At 37.4% G+C, this 21971-nt stretch overlaps 1 protein-coding gene across 1 annotated transcript in view; it reads left to right on the top strand.

Annotated features, from left to right (window-relative positions):
• Positions 1-21971, top strand: part of TMEM131 (transmembrane protein 131) — a 212579-nt gene that overhangs the window by 130647 nt on the left and 59961 nt on the right. Inside the window, exons 6-11 of the mRNA XM_032351980.1 lie at positions 2241-2357; positions 4570-4692; positions 8891-8971; positions 11188-11338; positions 11443-11499; positions 13074-13135. Coding sequence (XP_032207871.1) covers positions 2241-2357; positions 4570-4692; positions 8891-8971; positions 11188-11338; positions 11443-11499; positions 13074-13135 — 591 coding nt within the window. The remainder of the gene's footprint in view (positions 1-2240; positions 2358-4569; positions 4693-8890; positions 8972-11187; positions 11339-11442; positions 11500-13073; positions 13136-21971) is intronic.

Below are 21971 nucleotides of genomic sequence, written 5' to 3'. Positions count from 1 at the left end.
GGTGTGTCATCCTTTTAATGTATTGTTGGATCCTGTTAGCTAGGATCTTGTTCAGTATTTTGGCATCCATGTTCATCAGGGTGATGCTGGTCTCATAGAAGGAGTTTGGAAGTTTTCCTTCTGTTTCTATTTTTTGAAACAGGGCGCCTGGGTGGCTTAGTTGCTAAGCTTCTACCTTCGGCTCAGGTCATGATCCCAAGGTCCTGGGATTGAGCCCCACATCAGGTTCCCTACTTGCCTGCTTTCCCTCTCCCACTCCCCCCTGCTTATGTTCCTGCTCTTGCTGTCTCTCTCTCTCTCTGTCAAATAAATAAATAAAATCCTTATTTTTTGAAAGAGCTTCAGTGGAATAGGTATTATTTCTTCTTTAAATGTTTGGTACAATTTCCCTGGGAAGCTATTTGGCCCTGGACTTTTGTGTTTTGGAGAGGTTTTTGATTACTGTTTAAATTTCGTTAAGTGGTTATTGGTCTAATCAGATTGTCTATTTCTTCCTGTTTCAATCTTTGTAGTTTGTAAATGTCCAGGAAGGCATCCGTTTCTTCCAGGTTGCTTCATTTGTTGGTATATAGTTGCTAGTAAAAATTCCTAATAATTACTTCTATTTCCTTGGTGTTAGTTGTGATCTCTCTCCTTTCACTTGTGATTTTATTAATTTGAGTCCTTTCTCTGGAAACACAGATTATTCATTTGAAGCATTTCTTCTCAAAATAAGCATGTAATACTGTACGTTTCCCTCCAAGTATTGCTTTAGCTGTAGCCAACGTATTTTGGTATGTTGTGGGTTATTGGTTTTTTTTTTTTTTTAAGATTTTATTTATTTATTTATTTGACAGAGAGATCACAAGTAGGCAGAGAGGAAGGCAGAGAAAGAGGAGGAAGCAGGCTCCCCACTGAACGGAGAGCCCAATGCAGGGCTAGATCCCAGGACCCTGGGATCGTGACCTGAGCTGAAGGCAGAGGCTTTAACCCACTGAGCCACCCAGATGCCCCTTGATATGTTGTGTTTTAATTTTCAGTTGATTCAGAATATTTTAATTTCCACGCGACTGCTTCTTTGGTCGGTGGGTTATTTAGAAGTGTGTTAATTTCAAGCTACTTAGAGATTTGCCAAGTATCTTTCTGTTACTGACTTTGGTTCAAGTGTGACCTCTATCTAATGTTTCCAGCTTCCAGTGGTTGTATACTCTCCTTTTAGCCCACCCTCAGCTTTTAGCAGAGAGTGAACATTTTAGCTGAATACATTTTACCCTCTTATATGGTAGCCTCATCCTCCCATTCTCTGCCATGGTGAGCCAATACAGTCCCATGTCTCCTTGGAGGTGCATGTCTTTCCTTGAATTTTGGGTTACTTTTTACACAAACTCCGTTATAGGTTCAAGAAAAGTTATGATTTTGTAAATTATTGCTTTGGTTATTGATAAGCAGGGGAAGCATTCTTTCCAGCTTTCTCCATCCTAAGGTAAAGCCAGAAGTGTCAATGCCATATATTTTAAGCTACAGTCTGGGCAGTGTTTTAGAGTTTGAGCCATAGAGGCAGAAAGAGAGAGGTTAATGACTCTGCATTATAAGGCTTCATGCAGACAATTGCAGTCACATTCTCTTTGAAGTCCATGGAGTAACCCAATTGTTCTGTTGTAATAAAGTTTTATTTCACTCATAACAATGACCTCTTCAATCTGCACAAAATAACAGGAGTGAGTTTCTGCAAATAACTGCCACCCCTGCCTTCTTTTCTAATTTAAGTTGTGGGCCCATACAGTGCCTTGTGTGAATGGGTGACATAGGTCAGGGGGCTGAGGCCTGGGCTTATTTCTTCTTTGGAATAGTACAAGTTGCTGCTTAGTAGTAGAGTAATACATCTATATAAGAAGTTTAGCTTTGGCTCAGTCCCTGCCTGATTATGTGTTGAGGGAACAGCCTATAATTAGGCACTTCATTCCAGCCTAGTGGCTGTTGAAGGAATAGAATCTAAGGAAACTGTCTGCTCTACAGGGTTTTAAGCTGGTAATTGGCAAAGCTATATGACTATAGACATCAATATGAAGATACCTTTTTATTATTTTCCATTGCAGAATAATTTAACTAATTTAAAGCTTATACCTTCATGGGGGAGAACCTAGTTCATGGAAATATTTCTAAGATGATTGTTTTAGAGAACTTCAGCTACTTGACTGTGGTCAGCACAATTGGATTTTTTAGTTGTTCATTTAACTTTATTTATTGCTGTTCTTTTTCAGAAAATACTTCCAGGAGGAAATACATCATTTGATGTAGTTTTTCTTGCAAGAGTAGTGGGAAATGTAGAAAATACTTTATTTATTAACACATCCAATCATGGGGTATTTACTTACCAGGTAAGAACCAGGAGTAAAACTTTCATTTTTTTATAAAATATAGTTCTCATCTCTGATGTGTCATATGACAGCCTATCAAGAACCCTCTTAAAAACTCAGGGATAATAGGAAATACAGGAGTTTAGCCTTAGAGCATTTTTACTCACTGTTGTGTCTGTGACTATCCCTATTCAGATCAGACTGAATAGTCTTTTAAAGCTACAGCTAAAGCATTAATGTAAGATTGGTTAACAAAATAATAGTAAAAAATATCTTACACTAACTAAATTTTTTTTTAATTTTACTTTGCACATTATGCTTTATAATAGTTTCAAGAGTAAAATATACATGGCTGCTTTTCTTAGTAAATGATTGTTTAAAATTTGTTTTTTTATATGTAATTATTGTTTAGGTTATTAAAGTTAATGTTTTATGAATCAAGACTTTTGTATATCAAGGTTATCAAGATTATTAAGAAAAAATGCTTATATGGCACTATACTACATAACTTAGATGCATTTCTGCCTATGTTATCGATACTGTTATCATTTTTTGAGATAGGGAAGGAGAAGTTTAGAAAAGTTAAATAATTGGTTCAGATTATGCTACTAGTAGATTATTGAGCAGGTATTCAAACCCATGTCTTTGTACCTATAATAACCATCCTCTTAACCACTGTGTTATACTGTGCTTGGAACACATTGGTTTAACTCCTTACTTAGCTAATGTCTTACTTGACAGTGTCTATGATTCTGTTTTCAACATTCTTCTCCAGGACCAAGAACATACCATGTATCTTGAAAATTAGTGTCACAGTAAACTGATAGTCAGGTACCTGTGTTTATGTATGGTGAATAAGTCTTTAATGGTTGTTTAGTAAGCAGCCTGCATAGATTAGTAACTTTGAAGTACCGTATATATGACACTCATTTAACAAGAACCTCTTGAGTAAGTGAAGACTGTTGTAAGAATATTAAGACCTTTACTCCACAAAGGCACCCCCAGTTGCCTAGGTGGTTGTGGCCAAGCTGGACTACCTGAGGCTTGTGATCTGGTCATTCTCAAGGAGAGCCTCAGTGGCCTCTGTCTTTCTTCACTTCTCCACATCTAATCTTTCACAAAGTTCCCCTCCTAAATATATCTTGAGTCTGTCTGTCTACCTCTCTTCTCTTCACTGCCATTGCTGTCTTCTAAGCCACCATTGCTTCTCTCTGGATGACACAGTAGCCTCCAACCAGCCCTCCACACCCCTCCAGTCCCTGCCATGGGCCATCATTCACTGTAATCAGAGTGACCTTCTGTGAACATAAATCACATCTAGTCAACTTGCCCATGGAAATCCTAATGTTGTCCTATTGCTCTTAGAACAAAATGTAAACTTCTGATCAAGGCCAACAAGGCTCTGAGGTTCTGACTCCCATAGCTCTGCCACCTCACCCCGTGACCTTGCTTCTCATGGCATTCCTGGTCTTCAAACAAGTCAGCCCATTTCCTGCCTCATTCCCTTTGCATACTTCCCCTTGCCTGAATACACTCTCACTGCAGCTTTTTCTAATCTTGCTGGTGACATCAGCTCACATCACTTCCCCAGAGAAGATTGCTGTAACCATGTTCTCTAAAAGAATATTCCCAGCCTTACCCCCAGCCAGCTATTCTATACCACATTACCTGGTTTTTAGAATTTTTTTATTGTTACCTAGTCTGTTCCTCATACTAGAATATAAGGTTTATGACAGCAGACATATTATTTTTCTTATTCACTATGTGTATATCTATGCCTAGCACATCATAGGCACTTAATAAATATTTCTCATTTGAATGACTGGCTCACCCAGTTTAGTAAGTCAACCCAGGGCCTTGTCTTCCCATGTTGGTATGACCTGGAGCTGAGCTTGATATTTGAGAAATTCCTTGGGCCCAGATCCATCTCCTTATGGTTAGAGTAAGGAAATCTTTTGAGTCCCTATTTTCTTCTTTTGTCTATTCTATGAGCTCATGAAGGTCTGCTATCATTTTAATTTCTGATATAGAAATAATTCCAAATACACATATATATGTAGTAATACAAATATGTAGCCAAATCAAGTATAGAAACTACACGTGTGTTCTTTTTTAAATTGGTTAAGATTTGTCCATCTAAATAAGACTCCCTCGTTTTCCCTGGATCTATCAGTTATAACTATAAAAATGTTAATTATCAGAGCAACTCAGATTTTTTTCATCTTTGAAATAGGTATTTGGTGTTGGGGTTCCAAACCCATATCGATTGAGGCCATTCCTTGGGGCCAGAGTTCCTGTGAACAGCAGTTTCTCACCTATAATAAATATACACAATCCTCACAGTGAGCCTTTACAGGTGAGTTTATGATGGTGATTTTGAATGAGTTTCATTTTGGCAAAAACTAATGCTTAGTATGAAATCTCAGTCTGTTACCGTTTTCAAGACTGTTTAAAATAGTGGGGTTGAAAGGATGCATCACAGTGGTGGGGGCTTTGTTTTAGTGCAGCTTTCTGCAGTTGGAGTTTTGGATCACAGTAGTCCAGGTATTGAATTTTGGGGACCACTTCTAAAACTGTGTTTCCTCTGGTATTAGATTTTAACAGGTCTACATTTAATTTAGGAGTTTTCAGCTACACAAGGCCACTACTTTTCTAGTATGACATAAATTTTTTATAGCACTGTTCATGCTTACTTTTGGTAATAAGTTTTTGGTGATGGCGGCCTGGAAATTGAAGTCCAAGGGAAGGGTAGTATAGAATCATGATTAAAAGCAAACGTATTTTTTTTATTTAAAAAGTCCACTCCTGATCTTACTCAGTCTGTTAGTACTGAGTGTTTTCAAGTTTGAAATCTCCTCACTAGTTCCTCGTCTCTGGCACAGTGGGAATGGCTGATGTTCCTCCCTCATGTACTCCTAAGATCTCCACCTGCATCCTCAGTGGCTTCCAACTACGTGACATTTGCTGCCACTTGTGTCATCTGGTTGGAAGGAGATGTGGATGCTTTCCAGAATAGTCCATAATATCCACACCCAGAGTTCTTTAGGACCAGTGCTGCAGGCCTTAACAGTAGTTTGAACATAGCCATTGGAGGGATAGCACTACATATTGTGGCGAACTGCAGAGCTTTCACAGCCAGAATGGTTCTAGTCATCCCAAAGGCGCTGGCAGAAATGTTCATAAACAGAAAGTGAGGAAGAGTATAGTGAGATTTTTAGAACATGAATTGTGAAATTATATGCTGAATTAGCAAGAAAGGGGTTTCTCCCCGACACTTAGCTAACATTTGGTGAGCATAGCTACTCATAAGAATATTCTGCCCAAATTTTAATGATTTTTTAGCTAGATATCTTTGTTACAAAAGAAGAAAATGCCTTTCTATCCTGTTTTTACAAGTGAAAAGTGTTCCCTCTTCATCATCAGTTGATCATTTATATCCTTTTGGCTAACTTTTGGTAATTGTGTATTTTCCCTGTTCTGACTAATTTTTAATGACAAATTATACAGAAATCTCATAAATTCCTGTTGCTTTCTTTCCTCATTTGTTTTCAGTCAACTGATTTTTGTTGTTGTTAATCTGGGCTTTTTCCAGTTACTACATTTTAATGAAGAATATATCCCACACTGGACTTGGCACCAGCACACAGGAGAGCAAATGGAAAAGCCAAAGCTGCCCTCTTAGAACCAGTACAGATTATTTATCTGGAAGGCACTTTAACCTCATGGTTCTGTGTTATACTGTGTCATTAGTCTTATTCTTAAATTTAAGAAAATACTGTAAATTACAGGTTGCATCTGATTTGATAAAGCACAAACATGAGTATGTTCTCACTGTGCAAAAAAAAAAAGTTAACTCAAACATGTGAAACAAAAATCCTCTTGAGTTCTACTTTTTAATCCAGTGCTATCCAATAGAACTTTCTTCAATGATATATCTGTATCTGCTCTGTCCAGTATAGCAGCCACCCGCCACATGTGGCTAATGAGCAGTTGAATTTGTGGCTGGGGTGGCTGAGAAACTGAACATTTCATTTTATTTTATTTCAGTTAAATTTAAATAACCACATAGCTGATAACTGTTGTATTAGCACAGCTCTAGTCCCAAACCCCCCCTTATAGTGCATTTGCATATATATATGTGGACACAAAAATAAACATTCTTGAGCAGGTTTTTTTTATATAAATTATATTCTCTGTTGTTGGCTTCCTTTTTTTCTGTATGTTTAATTAGAATAAATATTACTGGACTTAAAGTCAGGAATATGTCGTGTTCCTAGTTTTAATGTGATCTTTGAATTTTATAGTGTAGCCTTTTTCTGTCCCCATTTCCTTATTCCTTCCCCTACAATCAGTAGTCTACATTTTAATCTTTTGTTTCCACACATTGTTGTGCTTGTTTCCTTAATACCTTGGAAGAATAAACAAAATAGTATGTGATGTCTTCTGGTTTTTCAGCAAAGGTTCTACAGTCACTCCATCAGTTTAGATGGTATCACTATTAATACAACTGGGACTATAGGGGAACACTGTAATAAAATAGAAAGCAGGCAATAATACTCAAAGAAAATCTTAGCTTGTTAGTCTTTGCTAAATGTGTTATTTTAACAATATACACCAAAAACCTTGAAGTTTTTACTAAAGTATTGCTGTTTTTCCTGCTTTGTCTTTTTTCTATGTATTCCTAAAGGACTTATGTGGTAAAACAAGTGAAGGTCTTCCACCCATTCTTTTACTTCACCCCAAATTTGTATTTAACTAAGAATATTCTTGGGGTGCCTGAATGTCTTAGCCAGTTAAGCGGCCAATTCTTGATTTCAGCTCAGGTCACAGTCTCAGGGTTGTAGGACCAAGCCCCACCAAGGACTCAGCACGAAGTCCGCTTGTCTCTCTCCCTCCACTCCTTTCCCCACTTGCGTGCACTCACTCTCTCTATCCCTATCTCTGTCTCTAAAATAAATAAATAAAATCTTTAAAAAAAAATTTTTTTTAAAGATTTTATTTATTTATTTGACAGAGAGAAATTACAAGTAGACTGAGAGGCAGGCAGAGAGAGAGAGAGAGGGAAGCAGGCTCCCTGCTGAGCAGAGAGCCCGATGCGGGACTCGATCCCAGGACCCTGAGATCATGACCTGAGCCGAAGGCAGCGGCTTAACCCACTGAGCCACCCAGGCGCCCTAAAAAAATTTTTAAATAAAAAATTAAGTATATTATTTCTTTTTAAGAGGCTGGATTACCTGCTCTTAAAGGAAAGTCTCCTGCCATATGACTCATTCTATCCCTAGGTATTTACCAAAAAGAAAAGAAAGCAGACGTTCACACAAAGACTTATAGAAATGCAGTGTTCATAGCAGCTTTATCTGTAATGACCAAAAACTGGAAGCAATCCAAATGTCCATCAGTAAGTGAATGGATCAAAAATTGTGGCATAACCATAACATAGAAAAGAACTGTTAATACATACAATAACATGATCAATCTCAAAATAATTACACTGAATAAAAGCAGATAGGACAAGTGTGCATACTGTATGATTCCATTTATATAAAGCTCTAGAAATTCAAACTAATCTTGAATGGCCAGACTCAGCTCATTGGTTGGCTAGGGGGTGTGAAGGGGCAGAAAGAGACAGTTAGATTACAAAGGCCATGAAGAAAATTTAGAGGAAGGGTTATATTTAAAGTCTTAATTGCAGTGGTAGCTCCACACCTATATATGTATGTCAGAGTTTATCAAGTTGTGCATTTGAAATATGGGTAGTTTATTTGTACATCAGTTTTAGCTCAGCAAAATCATGAGTATAGGTGGAAGCCACAGAGGTATTATTAACAGTTCCTGTGATTTTTGCTGCCAAGAGAAACCAATACTGCCATACTGCATTAAAAATGTTACATATATCCCAGAATGATGCATTCTTCACTATTTCACTATTATAGTAGTTGTTAGATCTGCTGCTAAATCTTGATATAAATGTGTGACTGAAAAAAGCACTGTGTTGGGCACCTGGGTAGCTCAGTTGGTTAAGTGACTGCCTTCGGCTCAGGTTGTGATCCTGGAGTCCCAGAACCGAGTCCCACATTGGGCTCCCTGCTCGGTGGGGAGTCTGCTTCTCCCTCTGACCCTTCCCCTTCTCATGCTCTCTCTCTCTTTCTCTTTTATTCTCTCTCTCTCTCAAATAAATAAAATCTTTAAAAAAAAATGTACCATGTTACTATAAGAAGTACAAAAATTGTATTTCCATAAAGTGTTTTTCCTTCGGAAAAAAATAAAAGGTGTTCTGTGGATGGATTTTCTTTAATCCAGTGTCTGATATAACTATACTCTAAATTTAATATTTGGAAGTTACTTTGTTTTAATAAAAAATAACCACCAACTGGTCACACATATGAATCACTGACTCCAGTGATAAGACATGATACTTATCCTACTTTTACATCTGTAAATGTTTTTAAGTTGTTCTAAGACACAGGATGTCAGGCGTATTTCTGTTTAACAGCAAATCAGTTGCATTGAGAATGTGATTTTGAACTTAACCATCACATGCTGTTTTGTCACAGGTTGTAGAAATGTACTCTAGTGGAGGAGATCTTCACCTAGAACTTCCAACGGGTCAACAAGGAGGTACCAGAAAACTGTGGGTGAGTGATGGTGTATTTTTCTCTCATGTGTAGTCACATGGAACCAATTATGTTCTTAAATACACCAGAAATTATACACCACATTTATCAGCTATATAAATGTGGGTGACTTTCCCTTAATTATATCTTAATTTTAAACTTACATCAGATATGTTTGAAAATTAGATGATACATGGAGAGAAAAGTGTAAGTAGTAATTTTGGGGAAGAGCAATGAACAAAATTGGTGGAAGCTTTAATCCACTCTGTGAAAAGGAAGAGATTTCAACTATTCTTTCATAGAATTATATTGGTAATGTTGTCTCTGAATATAATCATTTATAATGTGCTTTATACCAAAAATTTAAAAAAAAAAACCCTGTGGGAAAGATCCATTATATTTTTGAGGTAGAGACTTGAACATGCAGATTTATTGTTGATAGTGATGACATTTTCAGAGAGAATGTAGTTAAGCCCTCATGACAATTTAGAACATTTTAAATTCTTAGGTGATTTACATCCATCTTTAATATTACTGAATAGTTAATACTAGTTTGTGTCAATTCTAAGAGAACCACCTTTTCTTAGAGAATATTGGCAAATATTAGCCAAGTCAGTGAATATGTAGCAACTACCTTATTTGTACAGTTTCCTGTCCTCAGAGGGTTTTTCTTTAAATGTTATTTACCACACCTTAATCAAAGAGGGGAAAAGCACAGGAGGTACAGTTCTTATACCGAGGGCACTCAGACCACTCATCATCCATAATTGGAGACAACAGACTTTACAGGTATGAGTAAGTTCAGAATATCAAATTTATTTATTAATTGCTCTATTAAACACACCTAACCTCTTGTTCTGCCTTCTGACCAGTCTCATCCTAGGAAGAGATGCAGAGGGGACATTTTTAGAATGTTGACTTGAGCAATTAGAAATATTTTTTCAGGGATTTGGTTAACTCCTCCGATACAGGAACACATTAGCAGATAGAAATATGTAATGGATGGTTCATGTATATCCTTTCACAAAAAATATTTTATCTTGAAATTATGTTAGTGTTTGAAAAGCCTTTGCGAGAAATAGTATTTAAAACAGTGCTTCAGAGAATTAACTATAAGCTATTCAACTTGTATTCTAATTCTAGATAGAAGAACTAAGAATTTACTGTGAAATATAATTGGTAACCAAAAAACATCAGAGAATTGAGATTTCTCATTATTTAAGAACTGTGATCAGTGATAGCAGAGATGGCGTAATGTTTTAAGACTCCCAGTGGCTACAAGAAAAGATAAAGTTATTCTTATTCTTACAAACCTAGAGTAAGAAAAGTCAGTTGGCCTTGACCTCACCCTCAGCCCATTTACAGTGTACATAAGAAAAGCCCAGAGACCAGTCAGCTCCCTAGAGATGGGGAAGTGGACGGTGCATCTCTAGTGGCCCCAGGAGGGTTCCAATCACTTCTTTCCTACTTTGAGGCTAAAAAGTTAAGAGAATAGAGGTAAGTGAAGACCAGTAAATTCTATATCACAGGGATCTCCTCAAATATACCAAAAGGTGAGTGGAGAGAAATTCTGGTGGTCCCAAGGAAGCCAGATTGTTGTAAAACTAGGAAAAAATACATCTAAAAAGAATTTTTTTTTTCCTGATGAATCTTCCTTTTAGTGTATTTCTGAATGTTCTGTCGTTCAGGCCTGAAAATGTTTGATATCTTACTTGCTAAGAGTCTTACTGAAAGCAGTTGGTGAACTGCAATTGCCTGGGAAGCTTTGTTGTGTTTAGTTTTAAATGCAAGGACACTTTCATTTAAAGAGTTCTCTAAGTTATTATTTAAAGAAATTTCTGTAGACTTCTGGAAAAGCATTTCCCTCCAATAGTGACATGTCTATTTGTAGAGAATTTTAGGAGTGAATTGTATACACAAACATCACGTTAAAGAATAAATGATTTATAGAATAATTCAATCTTTTAATAATTTTGCAACTGACAGTTTGTTTCCAGATGATTTTTTTTCTTTGCTCAATTTTTTATATCATGCTTCGTCAATTCTAAGATGCACTTTTTTTTTCCACATTTAATGTTCTTCAAAATTGGAGTGTGTTACAACCCATGGAATATATTTAAGTGGCAATGTGGCATATAAAATAATCATCTTTCAGTCATTCTCATCTTATTCACTAAACTGTGGTGGTTTGGGAACTTTACAAAATCTGTGCTACATATGGTCTGTTAACTTGTCAGGAGATCCCTCCTTATGAAACCAAGGGAGTGATGAGAGCCAGCTTTTCATCCAGAGAAGCAGATAACCACACAGCCTTCATCAGAATAAAAACGAATGCTTCAGACAGCACAGAGTTTATCATTCTTCCTGTTGAGGTAGAAGTTACAACAGGTTAGTAGAAAACCAAAGGAGCTGCAAATGTGTTTGTTTTGTCTCTAGTACGTCTTACTTTGGGCTAAGTAAAAATCTAATGGTTTACTTTTCTCTTTTCCAAGCTCCTGGAATTTATTCCTCAACCGAAATGTTAGATTTTGGTACACTACGAACACAAGGTAAAGAAAAGAGACAGTATTTTTCTAAGTCTTTAAAAAAAAACTCTCTGTTCAGAACAGTGTTGAATGGCTGACTCTTCTTTAACTCCTTGGTAACTCAGAGTTACCTTTCAGTGAGTTACACGATCTCATAGAAACCTACTGTTGGGAACTCTGAGCCCTCACGAGTTCATACCCCATTCCTCTGAGGGACACCATTGCTTACCATGTGGGAAAGCAAGGTCATGAGATAAGTGAAGTCTTCTAAACAGAACAGTGAGGCAGAAGTTATAGTTTCTGAGTTTTTTAATCTAGTTTGTCACATATTCAGTTATGCTGAAAATTTTTTTTAATAGTAAAATAGGGGCGCCTAGGTGGCTCAGTGGGTTAAGCCTCTGCCTCCGGCTCGGGTCATGATCTTAGGGTCCTGGGATTGAGCCCTGCATCGGGCTCTCTGCTCAGCGGGGAGCCTACTTCCCCCTCTCTCTCTCTGCCTGCCTCTCTATCTACTTATGATCTCTCTCTCTCTGTGTCAAATAAATAAATAAAATCTTTTAAAAAATTTTTTTTAAAAATCTTTAAAAAAATAATAATAGTAAAATAAAAAATAAACTATTTCTGGATTCTTAGAAGTAGATAATGCCATTTTATTATTAATTTTATTATTAACATTAATTATTCAGTTATATTATAATAACATAATGTTAAATTTGCCCCAGATGTTCAAAGAAAGTATTCGATTTCTAAAATTGAAATCACTCAAGTTAAAGGATTTATTAAGAAAAAAATAGAAATAGTTATAATTTGGGATTTCTGTGGGTCATGTATAATTAGAATTTGGTTGTTTAGGATTAAAGACCCCTTTTTGAAAATTAGATTTGGTTTTAATGTGATAATTTCACATTGCACATTATTAATTTGCTTCTTTATGCTTTCCTGGAAAACTGAAAGATTAGTAATAATGTCTACTTCCACTAAAAAATTATGTTTTGGGGGCACCTGGGTGGCTCAGTGGGTTAAAGCCTCTACCTTCAGCTCAGGTCATGATCCCAAGGTCCTGGGATTGAGCCCCGCATTGGGCTCTCTGCTCAACAAGGAGCTTGCTTCCTCCTCTCTCTCTCTCGCTCTCTGCCTCTCTGCCTACTTGTGATCTCTGTCTGTCCAATAAATAAATAAAATCTTTTTTAAAAAAAAATTATGTTTTTTTCTGATTATTTAGGAGGGCATGGTTCTTGTAATACACTGTATCCTTATGAGCTGGGTAGGATCACATTCTTTTTTTTTTTTTTTTAAAGATTTTATTCATTTATTTGACAGGCAGAGATCACAAGTAGGCAGAGAGACAGGCAGAGAGGAGGAAGCAGAGAGCCCGATGCGGGGCTTGATCCCAGGACACTGGGATCATGACCTGAGCCGAAGGCAGAGGCTTTAACCCACTGAGCCACCCAGGCGCCCCACATTCTTTTTACTAATGTAATTGTAGTTCTTTTTCATGTCCTAGAATAGGTTCAGTCTCATATCTAATAAGGTAAAAATTCTAGCTTGCTGTAAAGCACACATGTTAAAGAAATATTTCTTTTCTTCAATTTTAACAGATCTACCAAAAGTTTTAAACCTTCATTTATTAAATTCAGGAACAAAAGATGTACCAATAACAGTAAGTTTTTATCTATTTTTTCCAAATTTATATATTCTCTGTTTTTAAACTTAAGAGAAAGTTAAAAATAATTAAACTCCTCTTCTAAATGATTCTCTTTTATGGTGGCCTAGTGTAGTTGGGTTCTAAGTGTGATGTGAGAAACCTGTTCTTCCTCTGTCTTCCTTAAAGATGAGAAGGAAAGTAGATGATCTTCTTCAAGCCAAGTCTGAACCAAAGTCCCTGAGGTTCTTCTTTAGGTATCATTTAAGAAGCTTGTGGATTCTGATAAATCCTAGGATGTGTGCCGTGTGCAAAGAAAAACGGGTTATAATGATTCCATCAGGTTTAGCTGTTAGACATAAGGTATGGGTAAGTAAAGAGAGAGGGGTAGAAAGTGTTCAGATGAGTTGGGAAATAATAATAAAGCAAAGAGATATGGTAGGTAATGTGAGAATGCTGTTAGTATTTGTCCAAAGTATCCTTCTAACTGGCAACTACTACAGCATGCTAGATAGCAGACTACAAACCAGGGTCCTCTTTTCCCCTCACACATGCACATGCCTTACTGTGTAATTGGGGAGCCATTCCACGATTTTAGGGGAAAAAAAGAGAGAAAGACCCAAATTTTGCATTGGTCCACAACTTTACCTCCTAGTGAAGTCCTGAAGATACATATATAGGAAATAATGGGAAAAGAAAGTAGTACATTTTTATTATAATTTGTGCTAATGTCAGTAGCCTAAATCAGAGAATTCTGATAAAATGAGATACATCAAATGGGCATGAGACTTAGGGACCTTTGTCCATCCATGGCCAAACCCAGAGTTTTTAGCCAGCTGGTAGCATGGACCAAAGAGAGGAGAGTTTGCAAATCCTAAATGAGGGAGCAAGAGATGGTCATCCCAGGTAACCATATCTTAATGTGCAGTAACTGTGCTCATTGATCATAGTCCAGGCAGTGGCCTGCTGTCTGACCTAGTATTTTTTGCTGCTAAGTAGAACAACTAGGGAGATGGGGTCTGGTAGGGAGCTTCCCCAACTCTACTCTGGGCTGAAACTGCCCCACTTGGAATTCCTGCCTGTCCACTGTTGGCAGGCTGAAAGAAACCTGTGGTCCAGTTGCCTGGGTCTGCTGTGATTCACACCTGTCCTTCTCAGGGGGTCCTTACGGGTTGGGACCCCACCACAGATGACAAGGAACAGCTCTTTTGACCTGGCCACCCTGGTACCATTGAAACAAAACACAACAGTATGAATAGTAGCGTTATATCTCTTTGTTTTGTTATTTTTCTTTTTAAATAGCAGCTTTAATGAAATATTTTTATATGCTTGCTTTTAAAAAACTTTTTTTGATTCAGTTTTTGAAAAGATTACCATCAAAGTCTCTGGAATGAAACTATCACCATGTTCTCTAGTAATGACCTTTTACATAAGAAAATATTACAGTGAATATTTCTATTGTATGATATCTTTGTAATTCCTATTTTAGCAATAATTAATTATGTTTTCCTAAATACATAATGCTGATTGTTACTATATTGAGGGGTTAGGGACTGATTTTGTCTCTTTAACTATATTGACATTTTCAAAGTATATGGAAAAATGAGCAAAATAAGAACAGTGTAAATGTTTATAAAGATGTGAGTTATATGTGTGTTAATAAGAGCACCCTTTTGGACAAGGACCATTCTGTAATAATATACTTGTTTTCCTTGTTTGTTGTTAAAATACCTGTTGTCTTATAAAGGTAGCTGTGTTTTGTTATTATTGTTTTCCAGTAGAATGAGTTGGGAAGTATTCTCTCCTATTTTTGGGAAGAGTTTGAAAGAAGTGGTGTTAACTCTTCTTAAATGTTCGGTAGAATTCACCAATGAAGTCCTGTAAGCCTGGGCTTCTCTATGTGGGAAGTTTTAAAATTCAGTCTCTTTAGGCCTATTCAGATTGTCTGTTTCTTCTTGCCTCACTTTCAGTGGCTTTTGTCTTCCTAGAGATTTTTTCACTGTGTCTCAAGTTTCTAATTGGTTGGTATACCAGTGTTCATAGTATTCCCTTATGATTCTTTTGTCCCTGTGAAGTAGGTAGCAGTGTCCTGTTTTTCATTCTTGATTTAAGTAAGTTAGTCTTCTCTGTATTTAAAGATGGTTTTGGTCAGTCTAGCTAAAGGTTTGTCACTTCTGTTGATCCTTTGAAAGAGGGCAGCTGGGTGGTTCCATCGGTTAAGCCTCTGCGTTCAGTAATGCATGATCCCACAATCCTGGGATCAAGTCCTACGTTGGGCTGCCTCCCTGGCAGGGAGTCTGTTGCTCTCTCTCTCTTTCTTTGTCAAGTAAGTAAATAAAATCTTTAAAAGAATTAATTTTTGGTTTTGTTAATTTTCTATTTTTGTCTGCCATGGGGCTTAAGTGGGTAGAAGAAGAATCAATGAAACAAGATGGGATTGGGAGGGAGACAAACCATAAGTGACTCTTAATCTCACAAAACAAACTGAGGGTTGCTGGGGGAAGGGGGTTTGGGAGAAGGGGGTGGGATTATGGACATTGGGGAGGGTATGTGCTTTGGTGAGTGCTGTGAAGTGTGTAAACCTGGTGATTCACAGACTTGTACCCCTGGGGATAAAAATATATGTTTATAAAAAATAAAAAAAAAAAAAGAAAAGAAAAAAAAAATCCTTTAGCTGATGAGTAAAGATGGTAGAGAGTAGGAGAACCCCTTTGTTCCCTTGACACCATTATCCTCACATTTGCAAACCAAAAAAAAAGAAATCTGTTAGAGTTCCCTCTCCAACCATGAACACACATACGTTTTAGGTTGTACCGGTCAGTGAAATGCAAAGGCCCTCTGTATCACTAAAATGTTAACATTTTAAAATCTTTCTTTACCCAGAATTATGATTGTTTTTGTTAAGAAATTTCTGAGTTTGTTTATCTGGGTTTCCTCCATAATAGAATATAATTCCTTCTGCTAGATTTGTTTAGATTCTATTGGCTACAACCTATTTACCTTCTTTGAACTTTTTGATACTGATTTCTTCTTTAGCCCATTTGGCTACATAGAGCACATTTACTGTATCTGTGGTAGTATATCCACCACTCCCCCCAGCCCTTTTTCTCTGGAGTGAGCTCAAGTGCTTTCTCCACTGGGAAAGCCTCTCCTAGCACAGCTTCCTGGCAGCACACTGGAAGATCCCTCTTTTGCTGCAGACGGCAGCTCTTCGCCTGTAGGGCAGACATTGACTGTCACTGATGGATCACCCAGCTGTTGCCTCAATTTGAGATGTCTGATAATTTTGATTTTTGTGTGTTCTCCATGCTGTTTGTCCATGGTTGGTTTCTTCTGTCTGTGGGACACCATTGCACAGGGCAGGGTCGTTGTGAGAGCTTTCTTGTTGGGCACACTTGACACCTGCAGTCACTTCTCCAAATGTGAGGGTTTAGAGATTTGATGGGAAAATGACTTTACTTAGCCCAAGCAATTTTGTCCAACTTTTTACATACAATGAACGGACCGAAACAAATGTCTTTGGGACGCCTGGATGGCTCAGTCACCCAGGTGTCTGCCTTCAGCTCAGGTCATGATCCTTGGGTCCTGGGATAGAGCCCCGCATCAGACTCCATGCTCAGGGGGGAGTCTACTTCTCCCACTGCCTGCTTCTCCCCTGCTTGTGCTCTCTCTAACAAATAAATAAAATCTTGTTTTTTAAATGCCTTTTCCAATAAACGTTTTCTTTAAAATGAAATTACCAATCATAAGAATATGAATGAAAAAATACCATAGTTAGGAAAGAGAAGGAAATTCAGTTATAAAAGAGAAGGAAAGAGGCTCATGTTCCTCCTTTGTGTTAGAGAGTTTTAGGATACATTATAAGTCAACATTTTTGTTCTTACTATGGGTCAGGCACTATGTTAGGTTCTTTACATGGATTACCTTATTTAATACGTGGATTACCTTACTTAATACAACAGTCCTATAACATACACAGGTTCTGATTTTCCAAAGAAGGTAGATGAATCAGAACTTTTTTTAAAGACTTCTTCAACCATAAAAACTCAAAAGTTACTTAAAAGTATATTAGTATATAATGACACCAATCAAATCTTTGCAAATATATCATTTTAATTTCATATGTAGTATTTCTACTAAAATCCTTTTGATCTATAATACCTGTCTGTATATCTGCATCTGTAGCTACCCGTGTATGTATTTTTTCTAATATCCAGAGCCTAAATTCTGCCAGTGTTTTGGTAGTCTTGTCATATTTCCTCATTCATTCTTCCTTTATTCACCCAGTAAATATTTAATGAGCGTCAGCTATATGCCAGCTTCTGTGCTAAGTACTGAGAACACAGCAGTAAATCAAACAACCAAGGTTTCCACCCCTTTTGAGCTCACTTTTTAGCTGGGAGGCTGATGACCAGTATACAACATAATTGTAAATTGAACCAAGTTCTAACAAAAAAAGAAACAGAGTGGCATGTAAGTTGGGGGAGGGAGATGGTTTAGATAGGGTTGTCTCTGAGGAGCTGACATTTGAGGTAATAACTGAAGAGTAAGCAGTTGGCACCCATAAGAGAAGCTGGCAGATGAAAGTTCCCATCAAAGGGAAAAGCAAGTGCAAAAGCCTGAGGCGGGAACAGCTTTGGATGTCATGGGAAACAAGGAAGGGTTGAATGTGTAAGGTGAGGGCCAGAGAGTTAATCATGGCTTTCTGGGCTTTGAGAAGTGTTTAGATTTTATTATAAGTGCAACAGCAAATTACAGAATTTTAAGCAAGGGAGTGACATCATCTGATTTGTAAAGGTCATCATCTGTGTTGTAAAGATTGTAGTAGCTACTTTGTGGAGAATGCACTACATAGAGTTAGGAGTCTGTTGCACTGGTCCACTTGAGATGGTGTTAGCTTAGACTGCTTACCTTATCCGCCAGGGGACAGGCCCATCTACCATGGAAACTGAGTTTTAAGAGAGCTTCCTAAGGTTTTTTTCCCCTTTCTGCATAGCATGCCAGACATAGAGACTGACACATTTTTTTTTTAAAGTGTCCCTGCCTCTGTCCATTTCACAAATATGTAACATCTTAATCAGAAGCTGGAGGGTTTTTTAATTCCCCTTCAGGGAATTCAGAGTCTCTTCATCTTTCTAGATATGAGACCCCTAAAGCAAGTGTCTCAAAATAAAAGTTTCTTACCTGCAATTGGGCAAGATACCTGGTTCAAGCCTACCAGACATTGATGGTGTATAATGCAACTCTGAGAATATGATTTTCCTCAACACTTAAAAAACATTAGTGTGGAATAAATGATGGAATAAATTTGCATGAGACATCTTAAGAGGAACATTTGCATAAAGTTTCCTTACTGATAATGAATAAGAAACACAGATGTATTTGTCAGTTTACCACTGTCAACTTGATGTGAGCTTTAGTGAATTTGTGTAGCTACTGTTAAAAATACAATTGTTACATTCTGGAAGGTTTTTTCCTTACTTGCTCAAATGTTTTTGTGAGTAGTTTTAGAGTGTCCTGGACCTTTGAATCTTACTTGAGAGTTACTGAGCTTTAATTGGGTATGAATATCATGAGAAAAAGCTAGAACTATATTTAGAACATGTGCAAGCTGCCTTTCCTGGGAATCTTGCCATATTTTTTCACTTCTCAATGATCTTTAGTAAGCAGCAGTTAGTGACTGATACTAAAACAGATTGTTAGTGTAAATATGCTTAATACAAGTTAATGATTATGTATTATTTTTCCTTTAAAGCCACCAGAATGGCCAACTATTTAAGTGTTTCGTTTGTTTGACCATGTTTTTGTTTCCTTGGAAAATGAATTTTAACTGGTTTAGGGTTGGGTGTTTGTTTTTTATTTTTAATGATAATAAGTGAACAGATCATTCATATAAAACACAAATCAATTAAATACTATTGCTATAATATATATACGTATATATTATATATGTAATAATACTGAATATAAAAATTTTCCTCTGGTAAGGAAAATCTTAAAGTAATATGTTTCATGTGAGAAAAATACTTTTCATCAAGTATTCTAAGATCTTACTTCTTACAGTGACTATATATTTTTAATTTAAATTTAATTTAATTAACATATATTGTAATTAGTTTCAGGGGTAGAATTTAGGTGTTCACCAGTTGCATATTAACACCCAGTGCTCATTACATCAAGTGCCCTCCTTAATGCCCATCACCCTATTCCCCGACCCACCTCTGCTCCAGCAGCCCTCAGTTTGTTTCTTACAGTTTAGAGCCTCTTATGGTTTGCCTCCCTTTCTGTTTTCATCTTATTTTATTTTCCTTTCCTTCCCCTATGTTCATCTGTTTTTTTTTTCTTAAATTGCACATACGAGTGAAAGCGTATGGTATTTGTCTTTCTCTCACTGACTTCCTTTGCTTAGCATGGTACCCTCTGGTTCCATCCACATCATTGCAAATGGCAAGATTTCATTTATTTTTAATGGCTGAGTAATATTCCATTGTATATACATGCAACCTCTTTATACATTCATCTGTCAGTGGACATCTGGGCTCTTTCCATATTTTGGCTATTGTGAACATTGCTACTATAAACACTGGGGTTCAGATGCCCCTTCGAATCACTATGTTTGTATCCTTTGGGGTAAATAGCTAGTATTTGGGGTAAATAGTGCAATTGCTGGGTCATAGGGCAGCTCTACTTTTAACTTTTTGAGGAACCTCCATACTGTTTCCCAGAGTGGCTGCACCAGTTTGCATTCCCACCAACAACTTAGAGTTACTGTATTTTAATAAATATCATTGCTTAGCTATTTCTGGTTTGTGCAGGCTGATAACACTCAAAAAATGTTGTGGTTGTTCCTACTGAACTCCCACCTTAGGCATGTTTGAAAATGGTCAAGATTTCGTTGCTGCTCTGTCACATTCAGTAGAGTATGTAGCAGTCCTCTGCAAACTACAGAGCTTTATCTGGTCATCTTTCTAACAAATCTTGACCTCAGGAGAAAAGTGGCTCATTTGAAAAAAGAACAAAAGGAATAGAATCACAAAACTTTGTAGATAGATGGAATCTGAAAAAATACATAATCCAATCCTCGTGTTTTTACAAGCAGGAAAAATAAGGCCCAGAGTAGATGGGCAGCTTACTCAAACTGACACTTCTACTTAAATAGTTAATTTCTTCTTTGTGCATAAACCCATCACTATGGGACTGTCACATATACTTCTGTACTGCTTTCCATTCTTTTGGAAGAAGTACTAGTGTAGTAGTATAGTATTTGAGACCTTTCCATTTTGTAGTTTATCTCACAGGTCAAACTGCATTGTTTTATTCTTTAAAAATAACACACACATGGACACACAGCCTTCAAGGAAGGAAGGGATTGATATTTAAAATGATTGCTACTAACAGCAAGCTTATTGATAATAAATATATCAATATGAACAAATCCACTTGCAGCTCCAATTAGAGATTCAAAAACAAATGAGAAATTCAGAAGAAAGATAAACTACTGAGAGAGCCTGGAGCCAAGAAGAGCTCAGGCTACTAAGATTTCCAGCTCGGAGAACTGCAGAACCACCATCAGGTCCAATAAAGACAAACAGCGGTGAGAAGGGAGATGCCCTACCATTTAATCATTATGCGTATAACCAGCTTTGTTCCCTCGGATCATGGACACAATGCAAAAAGAGTTTTTCTTCATACTCCTCTCACATGCTTCTTGTGCCTTCCTGCAACTGCCCTTCATTCGGTTTAGTCAGATTTCCACTTTTACAGATCAACTGGAAGGGTGGGTAGGGAGCCAGGGGAAGAACTCCGCGACCTGCAGAGATCTGTCTGTGCCCGTGTTAGCAGGTACACCTGGTGAGTGTCACAGAAGTTCTTTCTGTGGGAAGCATCAGGCTTTGACAACAAGTTCAGGAAGCCCCTGAAAATTCAGCAAAAACCCTAGAAAGGTTTCGAGACCCAAGTAAGATTCAAATTGAATTCTAAAGGAATATTATTGATCAAGATTTGTATACAGTACCATGACTTCATTGACACATGTTTAGGCAGTAGGATGCCAAGTAAAGGGCCCAGACCCTGGATCAAGTCAGGATACCCGGTTTCCAGCCCCACTTCTTGATGCCTAAGTATTGAAACATCTCTCCGTACTGCAAGATTCTCTTCATCTGTAAAACAGGGAAGCAGGTTGGGATCTTTGTTCTTTCCAATGAAAAATGCTTTGTGTCGGTAAAGATAAAAAAACCCTAACGGGGCGTCTGGGTGGCCCATTCAGTTAAGTGTCTTCCTTAGCTCAGATCATGATCCCCTGGGCTCCTGGGATTGAGCCTCGCTTCAGGCACCCTGCTCAACCAGGAGTCCACTTCTCCCTCTGCCCATTCACCTGCTTGTGCTCTCTCTCTCTCTCTCAAATAAACAAATGTAATCTTAAAAAAAAAAAAAAAAAGGTAACTGCACCTTAAAATGCATTTATTTTTCTAGCTTGCTCCAAAACTATAAACTTGTACTGTTTGTTATTACAGGCTTAGTTGGTGAATAGTAAGATCTGATTTTTTTTAAATTAAAACTGTTCTGACCTCTCCGAGCTACACAGCCCTTTCAGTCCTCCCCATTGCTCAGGCCCACAGCTGGGAGCACAGCCCTGTATAGTAACAGCAGCATGCCTCACTTGCACAGCCATGCCCTAGAGACATAGAGAAAGTACCAGCAAAAGTGGGATCTGCAAAACTACTGGCAAAGGGCTACCGGCTCCCAAATTCATGTTCATTCTTCATATAGTCAGGATATTATATTTGTTATTGTGGAGTTCTTTAAGAAAGACCCTATCGTAAATCTTCACGTCTCCTTCTCTCTTAATATGAAC

Source organism: Mustela erminea, chromosome 7, assembly GCF_009829155.1.
Source record: "Mustela erminea isolate mMusErm1 chromosome 7, mMusErm1.Pri, whole genome shotgun sequence".
NCBI classification, from domain to species: Eukaryota; Metazoa; Chordata; class Mammalia; order Carnivora; family Mustelidae; genus Mustela; species Mustela erminea.
The sequence above is the reverse complement of the archived record's forward strand: the minus strand, read 5'-3'. Positions and strand labels throughout refer to the sequence as shown.